The sequence below is a fragment of the Vigna angularis genome, chromosome 7, assembly GCF_016808095.1.
Source record: "Vigna angularis cultivar LongXiaoDou No.4 chromosome 7, ASM1680809v1, whole genome shotgun sequence".
NCBI lineage: Eukaryota > Viridiplantae > Streptophyta > Magnoliopsida > Fabales > Fabaceae > Vigna > Vigna angularis.
In genome coordinates this window covers 14,119,197-14,131,031 of record NC_068976.1, presented here as the reverse complement: position 1 = coordinate 14,131,031, position 11,835 = coordinate 14,119,197, and the positions used below count along the sequence as shown (strand labels likewise).

The window sequence follows — 11,835 nt, the reverse complement described above, 5'->3', positions numbered from 1 at the left end:
TCAGAGGAAAAACAAGTGGCTCCTCAATACCTCGTAAACCTTTTTATAGACAACAAGCCAAAATCAAGAGTTATGTGCCTTCACATTCCAAACATCAAATTCGTTGAAATCCAAAGGTCTTAAGAGTGATTGTCACACTTCCCAACAAAGTGTCACATCACTTTGGACCAGGCCCGTTGTCGTGTCACACCTTTTCAAGTTTCTTCAATCCTCTCGTGGTCTTCAAGGTTTGGGAGCTACTATACTAGGATAACTTAAGAATGTCTAGTAATCCAAGATAAAAGAATTTCTCTTACAAAGATTATTAATTCGTCTAAGTCATCTCGGCTCCGAAAGGCTAGTGTACATCTATGCTAGTACACCTCGGCCCCCAAGAGATTGAAGACACCTCGACAAGACTCTTGACTAGCACGTCTCGACTCTATAAGGCTAGTGTACATCTATGCCTAGTACACCTCGACCCCTAAGAGGTCGAAGACACCTCAACAAGACTCTCGACTATAACATCTCAAGTGTACACATATGTCTAGTACATTTCGACCCTAAGAGATCGAAGACACTTCGACAAGACTCTCGACCAGTACATGTCAACCCCCAAATGGTTGAGGACACCTCAACTTGCACCACAAAGTAAAGGATACATGTGTCATTGTTGTGATACAAATCTACCTAGGTGAAAGAACAAATTATAGAAAGATTAAAGATAAGTAGACGCATTAAGAAAACCTTAAAACAAGAACAAGTATGGCTCATTCAGGTATTGTAAATAGTCATTATTTACAAGGTATGTTAGTGATCTTATTTATTGCAATATATCTATTTACTATCAATAACTAACTTGAGTGTTAAAGTGTCTTTGTAGGTTCGCCGATGTCACACCACCCTCATCGAAAGTGAACATCTCAACATTCGTGGTGAATAAGACTTGTTGTCTAAAGAGTAGAAAGAATGGAAGACATTAGAGTCATCTATTAAGTCTCGACCCAAATAGAAGACTAGTGTACCTTTGGGTATATCTGTGCCTGGTAGGAACATAACGTGAAAACCCCAAAACCAGAGAAAAACCATGATTTTTGTCTAGTGACAACTAAAGAATAACACTATGTGAAATTTTTTTACAACACATAGACAATTCTCTTATGTTTTTTTGACCCCAAATACACCCACACTCTTCAAAGTAAGAATTTAACTTAAACCTTACAACACTATATTACAAGAGTATAGGAAAAATCAAATATAAATTTAAAATGTCTTTAGGTTGGGACAAGAAACACCATGGACCTTAAGTCCATTGTATAATCACTAACAAACACTTCCTTTCTTATCTTAGGTGATGTGGGACTTTTCAAAATGTATTTTTTTTATCAATTTAACAATATATGTCTAACACACTTTGCTAGAATATTATATTAGGAAGTGAGTTTAAGTTTGAGTAATCCCCTTGAATGTTTGAAAAAACTGATTGTAAACTAAGGAGTATTTTCACTTATATACTTTAAATTAGTTTTAGACTTAACTAGTAGTTTGGTTTTTATATTTAAAGTTATGATTCACTTTAGTTTTTATAGTATTTTTTTACTCATTGAATCTCAATATTTTTAAATAGAACCAATGTGGTCTTTTTTGTTAAATTAGCATTAATACTATTTGAAATGTGTTACGTGTCAAAATTTGAAAGGACTCATGTATCAAATTAAAAAGACTTCAAGATTTCTTTATTGAGATTTTGACACAGATGACACATTTCAAACAATGTTAATGTCAATTTAACAAATAAATCAAACTGACTCTCTTTAAAATATAATGAAACTCAATTAAGTTAAAAAAAGTTATAAAAAAAAATAAATTATAAATTTAAATATACAAACTAAATTACTAATTAAACATTATTTTTGTATATGATGGGTGTGATCTTCAACCCTTTACTCTCTTTCTTTATATTTTTCAATTATAAGTTATAACAGAAAAACAGATTAAAAAAAAATTTAACTGATGTATTGCTAAGATGTAACATTTAGAAAAAAAACTGTGTAAAGAAGAATAATGGACAAACACCCAGTTTTGAACCAACAACAAACAGGCCTAGAATTTGAACCCAGATTGGGTTTGTACAAACTTGTAACAGTCTGAACATGGTCTCATCTTATCTTATTAATTATTACAAGTTAATACAATGTTTTGTCTGGTAGCTGGCTGGGTCCCCCTGCCTCAGATGACACCAACTTTATAACACCTTCACCAGAAAAAGAGTCTCAAAGTCTCATTGTTTTGTTCTTTCTGTGATTATTGGAGTTTCTGTGAGAGAGTGGTGTCGCCATGGGAAGAGCTCCTTGTTGTGACAAAGCCAATGTCAAAAGAGGACCATGGTCCCCCGAAGAAGATGCAACACTCAAAGCCTATGTGGAGTCTCATGGAACTGGTGGAAATTGGATTGCATTGCCCAAAAAAGCTGGTTTTTCTCTCTTCTTTCCCAATACTTATTCACATTTTTCAAACACCTTCTTCTCATTTCAGTATATGAATCTTTGTTCATCCTTTTTCTCAAGATCTTTTCTGCAACACCCATCTCAACCAAAACATGATTATCTTTGTTTTGTTCAACATGGAGTTTTGTTTTGTGTTATGTATATTGATACATGCATTTTACTTTAATTCCAGTTTCAATTATCATTTTCTTTTGTTTATTCCTATACTCTTCATCAAAAGTTAAAGACTAATTCTTGTTGAAGCATTGAATTCACAAACTGCATGTTTAAAGGCCATAATTGTATAGAAACTCATCTCACTATATTTATGATACATTAATTTGAGTTACAAATACATTGACAAATGCAACTGTTTTCTCAATCTATTTCAGTTTTCTCAGTGTTTGTTCAATTTCCAAGTCCACTAGTAGACACACTTTTTCCGCAAATGACATTATTTCCTTTGAATCCTTTTGGTCAAAATCATAAATAGCTTCTGCAGTTTACAAGGCATGAAACAAGGAATGGGAGTTTCTCCTGTTATAATACTCTTAATTAATCTCTTTATTTTGTACCTATTTTTTTCATTGTTTTAATAAAAAAATATTCATCCATCTTTTATATTTATTATAAACTTCATCTATTTACTTTATTTTTTCTTTATTATATAATTTTTATTTAATATGCAGGCCTTAGACGGTGTGGGAAGAGTTGCCGCCTACGGTGGCTGAATTATCTGAGACCAGACATCAAACATGGAGGCTTCACTGAAGAAGAAGACAACATCATTTGCAATCTCTATGGCCAGATGGGAAGCAGGCAAGTTTTAATTTTCAAATTATGTAAATTTCACACTATAATATTCACCATCGATTAAAAAAATAATCAGCAACAGATATATTAATAAAATACATCCATAAGAGATTATTCTAATTGGGATTTAGCCAATGCTTATATGATTATGTCTCTATTCACTACAGTCTATATGAGCGGTATTATTAACTGACAATTATAATAAAATTTTCATTTTACAAAAATATATTAGCTTGGACCACGTCATGTGGTACGGACCAATTCTTATATAACATGTCATTTTTTTTATTGAAAGGTTTAAAGATAGTGTTGTAGATTTAAGCTTTATATTATAACCAAATAAATTTATAATTATAAATTATATACCGTGAGTTTATAATTATGTGTTGGAAAAATTCATACCACGCGGTTTCGTTTAATTTATATATAACACATACATACACTTTATAGTTTTTCTGAATAGTTTGAATAATATTTTATATTTAAATTTTATAACGATAATTAGTATGTGATAATTTCGAATGAGAAAAATCTTTTTCAGCACAAATTATTGTATAATTTGGGAGCTCATCATATAACACGTTAATTATTGTTTCATTTTTATTTAGGGATAAAGGGTTTTGAAACAATAATTTAACTTTAAATTTTATAACTTTTTATGTATCGGAGAAACCCATTTTAGAATAAATTATTCTATGGACAGGGACCACACGGTTTCCATCAAATTTTATATAATATGTTTGCTTTATAAAGATGAAAATTTTAAAAAGAGATTTAAATTCAAATTTTATTATTGTCATTGTACACACTCATAATTTTACTAATGAAATCTTTAACAAACCAAAACAATAGTTTAGAGTCAACAGTGGCCTAATTAATTGTTAGACTTATATGAAAATGAAACATCACTATGTTTACACCACACACATAATATATATATATATATACTGATAAAATTTGTGTTCTTGCTTGTTCAGATGGTCTGCCATAGCCTCTAAACTTCCTGGCAGAACCGACAATGATGTGAAAAACTACTGGAACACGAAACTGAAGAAGAAGATAATGGCAGGAAAAGTTAGTCTCAAAACATTGACCGAAAATGACACTCTTCCTTCAACTTCAACCCCATTACCAACCAACCAAAGTCTGAAAACTCAAAATTCACCTTTCAATGTTTCACCAAATCAGCTAGCCTTGGTGCTACCAATCTTAGAAGCAAATGATAACAATGCATTCACAGATAATCAAAAAAACATCATTAGTTTTGACCAAACAAAGCATCATGGGTTGTACAGTCCACAAGTCATGCATGGTGTCTCACAGATTGGTGCAAGTTCAAGGATCAACAATAACACCAACGAAAGTAACAGTAACAGTCACATGGTGTCATTGTCTCAAGAAGGTTCAAGCAGCATTTCGGATTCATCTTCCATTGCAATGAATTACAACAAGTGTGTCGTGTCACAGCCTCAACAGCAGCAGCAAGAGCAACAACAACATTGTATTGATGAATCTATGGAAATGTTGGTGGATTTTGGCTTTGGATTTCCCTATGATTTTGCTAACTGCCATTATGAGAGAGTTGGTGAAACTTTTGCTCCAGAGTGGGTTGATTTTAGCTATGCTGACATTAAGCCACATTGACCAAATCAAAGTGTTAGCTAACTAGTTATTTTATTCATACGATGTATAACCAAGGGAAGAATATCATATGGGATATTTGTGTAAGAAAAAAATGCAAAAGCTTATGTGAAGTGAAGATTTAATTAGGTGACATTTAGTTTTCTGGTTTGTTGATGATAAACTTTAGTATATTAATATGTAGTTCATAGATAAGAACTACATAGTTTAATTAGGTCAAAGTTTGAATTAAGCAAATAAGAATGCTAAAGATTATTGACTAGATGCTCTTGTGTTATATTTGTTATTAAATTATGAGGTTCATGCATGGTAATTTTTTGAATTGGTTGTGGGGCCAATGAATATGGTTATTTATTTGGTTTTTGTTTGATATAAGGATTTCTTTTATGTACATGTGTGTTGATGACAGAAGCATGTTGGTCACGAAAGTTGCATGGAGGGGTGACTAGTTCAAACCCTAGAATTGAATAATGTGTCTTTCTTCTTGCATTGTTCATCAACCATAAAAGATTCTCTGTCCTTCTCTCTCTCTCTGCTCGCACCTCTCGTGATGCACTTTCATCAACAGTCATATTGTAAATAAATGATCATTCTGAGCTCTGAAATATTAATTGGAAAAAGTTAAACCTACTTGTCGACTTTGAGATGCATGAGATTGGATAAAAGATGTGAGAGAGAAAAAATAATAGATGTGGTACAATAAATATTTCATTGAGAAGAAAAATGAAATGAAAATTGAATAAAGAAGACTAAGTGGAAATGGATATAAAAAATAAAAAATTATATTAGTATATCGTAAAAATTTCCAAACGAGTACTTATAGATTTTTATTTATCTATATGTCTAGGTCTTTGACTTTTTTTTTATATCTTTTTTACCTATTTTTTTTTTAAATTAATTGAGTCACTATCTTTGTAAAAAAATATTCAATATATTCATTTTGATTAAATTGATATTATTATCATTTAGAAATATTAGGTGTAAAAAATTTGGACGGTCTTCTACTTTAAAGTGTCATGTGTCAAAAATACAAGGATTCTAAGATAGAAAATAAATCAAATTTGTCACATAACAAACTTAAATTTTGATACATAATATTTTTAAACTGTATTTACAATAAAACTACCTACAACATAAATAAAAACTATCTACAAAATAAATAAAAACTATTTACAATACAATTATAAAAATTATTTATATTTAATTTTATAATTATAATATTAACAATTTATTATTTTGTATTATCATAAAAAAAACAAGTGAACACTGCATATGCGTATTTTCACTAATATCGATAGTAAGTTTTGTAAATTATTAAATATGAAAATGAATTGTGTTTTTTATATACTATTATAAACAATAATGTGATTGTAACCCAATGTGACTTTCTTATACTATACAGGTTTAATATGGAATTCTTACCAAATAACATTTTTTTTTTCACATTCTATATATATAAGAATGTCAAATAAAAATATTATACAATAATAAACTATTTAAAATGTGATTTTGTTAACTAATTATATTCAATTAGATAATATTATCATGAAATTATAAACCCATATTAAATTTGGGGCAAATTTCATGTTTGTAAGGATTAAAAAAAAATAATGAAATATGTTAATTAAATTTATAAAATTTGGTGAGAATTTTCTGGCTTGATTATATAACCCTAATTAGTCATATTCCAATACGACTTTAAAAATTTTCTAAGACATAAAAAAGTCATATATGTCTCAATCTCTTTCCACTAAAATAATTTCCATAGCTAATGATTATATTTCATGTAGCTTGCAAATAACATTTGAATAATTAGGTCAATGTCTGCAATATTGTCTCATACTGGAGTTGTTACTTGTTTTCTGAGTCAAAACCAGAGTTTTTTTATTACTACGTACTTTAATCACTACAAAGTTCAGGAATCTTATCCTTAAAAATAGAATAAGACTACTAATGTCATTGTTCATGTGCCAACCATAAAGCTTACTTGACTATGTTTGCTCATTGCTTTTAATATTTTTTTTCCAGAAAATCAATGCACTCTATTTAAATAAGTTGTTTATTTAAAAAATTTAAGTTCTATAATGATTATAGATTTACAATTTTGAAAGCGAAATTAATATTTTGAAAAAAAAATAGAAGATTGTTAATTTTCTTAACCAATAATATGAAATTCATATTTTCCAAATTTCAATTTCATTTTTTTATGTCACTTCTAAAATTAAATTTTCAAAATATTTTACAGGCTAAAGAACATTTTAAAGAGTGCACATTTTTTTAAAAACATGCAAAAAGTAATTCCCATACAAAATTGGAATGCCTTGAAAGCTGGCCAAAACAACTTGTTTATTCTCATGTTTGCATATATCAGTTTTAACACATGTTTGTATGATGTTCTACATCTGCTTCCTTATGGCATTATATATAAGATGAATATTCCTTGAGAAATAGCTTTAGTATAAAAAAGACAAACATTAGGATAAACACTAAAGACCAAAACTTTATATTCTCTTTTTCTAAATAGGATTTCACTTTTACATTTGGACTAGTATGAAACATGTTTGTATTTTCATATAAAAAAAGGAAACACCACCTTTGAAATTGTTCTTCATTTTGTACTTTAACACACATCATATGAAAATTGCTTTGGGAAATCATGTTGAGTTAGAGATGTTTAGTGGTTTATTGAGGTAATTTTTCTATTGAAATGGTCATATAACACTTCAAATTTGTTTAAGAAAATTTGTATATATATATATATATATATATATATATATATATATATATATATATATATATATATATATATATATATATATATATATATATATATATATATATATATATATATATATATATATATATATATATATATATATATATATATATATATATATATATATATATATATATATGAAATTTCTTAGACACTGTCTTCCATTAAAGTAAAATTAAGTATAACTTAGTTAGTAAGATATGATACAATAGAGATCATAATTTTTTTTTAATATGTAAAGCAACCCATACATATTGTGAGTTTTCATTATAGATTTTCTTAGCTGATTTCTTAATTAATCAATTATATAAACTTCTTATTATTAGAGTTGTATTAAAAATAGGAAAAATTTTAATATTTTTCAACTTTGTATAATAAAAAATAATTTTCTTAAATGTTAAATTCTGTGTTAGCATGTTCTGAAAATGGAATCGCACACCGGAAAACTAATTAGTTCATCCATTTAAATAAATCACGATTCAAACATATTAAAACTAAAATCTTTTTGGATGATAAAAAAATTTGTAAGATCATTTTACTTTTATCTAAAACAATGAAAATCGACCAATAAATATTTTTCATTATTTTTTAAATATAAAAGTATTATTATTATTACTATTGAATATTGATATATATTATTAAATTTTAACTTAAGTATTATAATATATTTTTTTAAAAAAATATATTTATTTTAAATGCTAAGATTATATTTCGAAAACATCGGCTTTTGATACCATGATTAGCATTTTTCTAATTAAAAAAGTCTCATAATACTTTTCAGTCTCGATGGTCTGCTAATAAGAAAGAAAAATTATTATTTGTGGATAGATGTTTTAAGAAATTACAAATATCTATCAAAATTAAGATAATAATTAAAAAATAAACTAAACTACACATGTAGTCCTTTATTTTGTAAATATTAAATTTAGTTTTGTATGTTTGTTTACGGCAATTTTGAACAAATGTTACAAATGATAAATAATTTCAATATAATGATCATTATAAATAATTTAAAAACAATATATTTTGATATACATTTGTTTATTTACATGTATATAACTTTTAATCATCGCTCTATTATTTAAAAATTAAGAAATTTTATAAACCATTATGTACTAAATTTCTCTTAAATTACATTGTTATCTATATATGATGGTATCATTTGACTTAGATAAAATATATGCTACTAGAACGACACATATCAATGATGTTATATATGATTTTAGTGATAGTTTATTTGGTTATATGGGATGATAGTACTTTAATGTCACTATCAAAATAACAAAAAAAAATATAAACACAAATTTATAATAATTCATGCTAAACAAATGTTAGTGTTTTATTGGGAGAATATCATCATTATGTATTTACTAAATTCTCACATGGAATAATACAAGAAAAAGGTAAAAATAATTGATATATAAATAAATAGTTGATTTAATAATTGTTATCGAATTCAACAAGTTTTTTAAATATGTAAGGGACTTGAGTGATTGTATATTAAGAGTTTGTAATTTTGCCATAAAATTTTATGAGAAGATTTTCAATTTTCAGAAAAGTTATATAAGAAGGTTTGTTTGTATATTGAGTAATAATACTTTTGTAGAGCCTTCGTGGATATAGATCTTGAAGTGTCGAGTTGGTAGTGAAGATGACATGAAACTTATCAACAACAAGTTTAAGGGACAAGGTGAGGAGGACTGAGCATGGAGAAAGATTATTGCTATAAAGAAGTGTATACAAGTCACTATGGTGATAGGTCACCAATGATAATAATGGTTTTAAGCAAATATGTTAGCAATATTAAATGTTTTTTTTAAAGCATGAAAAAGAAGAAATGATGACATTGAAACTTCTAGTTGGACTTACATTTTATTTGTGAAACTTTTGGTCAAGAGAGAATATATTAATTCTCAAGTGGGTATTGACCAAAGTCTCACATCGAGTAATATAAAGAATGAAAAAGTATAAAAAAAAACTATTATATAAATGAAGAGTTGATTGGAGAGTTGTTATCACAATTCAATAAGTCTTTTGAATGTATAAGAGACTTAGGTTGTTGGGTGTCATGAAAAAATTTGTAATTTCTGTCAAGAAGTAATATGAAAAAGTTTCTAGTTTTTTCCAAAAAAAAAGTTGAACAAGAAGATTTGAAGTTTTTATAAGAAAAAATTAATGTCGAATAATAATATCTTTGTCACAATTAGGATCGTGATGGACCACAAACAATTTTTTTTTTAAGTTGAGGGAATTATCGCTATAGTTTTAAGGAAAACTACAAAAACAAAAATTTTGTAAATGATTTTGGGTGTTGACAATTCATGTTAAGTATTTGTGGATGTAATGTTGGTCTTAAGATGTCAAATTACTTCAAGTTTATTATGTATTTTTATTTATGGGTATGTTTCCGATTTTTTTTTCTTGTGTCAATTCTAAAATAAAAAAATTACATGAAGTGGGAATACTTCTCCCTCCATTATATATCAAGAGGTGTTTTTTAGACCTTTAGACTAAACTTCTTACAAAGCATTTGTAGTGTAAAATAAACCATCAAAATCACGCGATTTACTCAAATATAGAGGAAAATGACAAATAATGTGTGGAGGTATTTTTGTAAACAAATTTGCACTAAATCCTACATAATCAAATGTACAAGTATTTAAATTAGGGTTCCCAACTTTCTTCTTCCTCACAATTCCCCCTTCTTGTTTTCTTTCTTTGATGACATTAATTGTGAATGTTTTTAAAAGTGTTGGAAGTCATTTTGCTAGTTCAGATTGATTGATGTGGATCTTTTTGTCATGGTAGGTGATTTTCTTTTATTGGATTTGAGTTTTTTTAGTCTAAATGTGTCGTTATTTTAGGTGTTATATGTCTCCATTGTATTATTGAAATTGAAATCTTGATTGTTTTTAGGAATCTCCATCACAACAATTCATGAATATCTTCCCTAAATCTCTTTGTTGGTATACTTTTTTGTTTTAACCAATTTACTTGTATGTTAAAAAATTAATCCTGATCCATTTGTGTTTTTTTATTGTATTTCTAATTTTTTGTTTTTATTTTGTTTGATTGTTTACCATTTTTTTTATATCTTGAATTCGTTACATATGTTTTGTTGTATTTGTGTGTATATTTTTCACCAAATTTTGTAAAAATCGTTAAAAACAACTAGAAATTGATGGTTAACCCAAATTATTTTATGGTAACTTATTTTAATGTATATTTAAGAATAAAATCCTTACATTTGATATAATGGTAATAGATTTTAAGACAAAAAAGTTGATTTGAGACAAGCTTTAAACAGTCACAACGTTGGTTACAAAGTTCAAATTGACATTAATGGAAAAATTAGATTATTTTATAACTTATTATGATTATTGTAATTCACTATTAGATATTGTTAAAATATGCTAAATATTTTATTAACAAATATTTTAATTATAATTTAGATGTTATTTTAATTTGTGTAGATATCCTTACTCTCTCGGTGATTAATAAACAATACTATGAATAAATAATTTTATTGATGTTAAAATTACTCCTATGATTCATTGATTCACTATCATTACTTATGATTGATTTAGTTATTTATAGTGACTATTCATAAGATGGATTATTTAGATTATAAATAATAAGTTTCTACTCTGTCTTAGTTTTTTTTTCCTATATTATAAAGTTTATTTCATAACATTTTTGTGTTGTAGTTATCATTTTTGACCTTGTGTTCAATAATTTCATTTATTTAAATTTCACATTTCTATTTAAGATGGTTTTAAACAATTTTTTTCTGTCTTATTTCTTGTTTTTTTTTTTCTATCTCTGTGTTATAAGCTTTATTTCATAACACTTTTGTTCTTGTAATTGTCATTTTTAACCTTTTTGTATTTAATAATTTTATTTATTTGAATTTAACATTAACTTTAAACAATTTTAGGTAAGAAAGATAAGCAAAATTATCTATATTGGTTATAAAATCAAAATATTTTGACACCAGTAAAATCAAACTTTTTAAACCATAGAGATTAAAACAAACTGCAGTAACTATGAGAACAAAATTATAATTAAGCAAAAACTTCAAAAACTAACAAAAAATATTCACGTGAATAAAAAATGTATTTATTCTGAAGAGTGTGAAGA

The 11,835-nt window shown here is 26.9% G+C and overlaps 1 protein-coding gene across 1 annotated transcript; it reads left to right on the top strand.

Annotated features, from left to right (window-relative positions):
- Positions 1-2,271: 2,271 nt before the first annotated feature.
- On the top strand, positions 2,272-5,052 carry LOC108337579 (transcription factor RAX2). The gene is made up of 3 exons (XM_017574135.2): positions 2,272-2,452; positions 3,155-3,284; positions 4,256-5,052. The coding sequence occupies exons 1-3, from the start codon at positions 2,317-2,319 to the stop codon at positions 4,920-4,922; spliced, it is 933 nt and encodes a 310-aa protein (XP_017429624.1). The 5' UTR covers positions 2,272-2,316; the 3' UTR covers positions 4,923-5,052.
- The last annotated feature ends 6,783 nt before the right edge of the window (positions 5,053-11,835 follow it).

Coding starts and splice junctions, on each gene's coding strand:
- LOC108337579 (XM_017574135.2), top strand. CDS start 2,317: ATGGGAAGAGCTCCTTGTTGTGACAAAGCCAATGTCAAAAGAGGACCA. Junction 2,453..3,154: donor TGCATTGCCCAAAAAAGCTG/GTTTTTCTCTCT, acceptor TTTAATATGCAG/GCCTTAGACGGTGTGGGAAG. Junction 3,285..4,255: donor TATGGCCAGATGGGAAGCAG/GCAAGTTTTAAT, acceptor TTGCTTGTTCAG/ATGGTCTGCCATAGCCTCTA.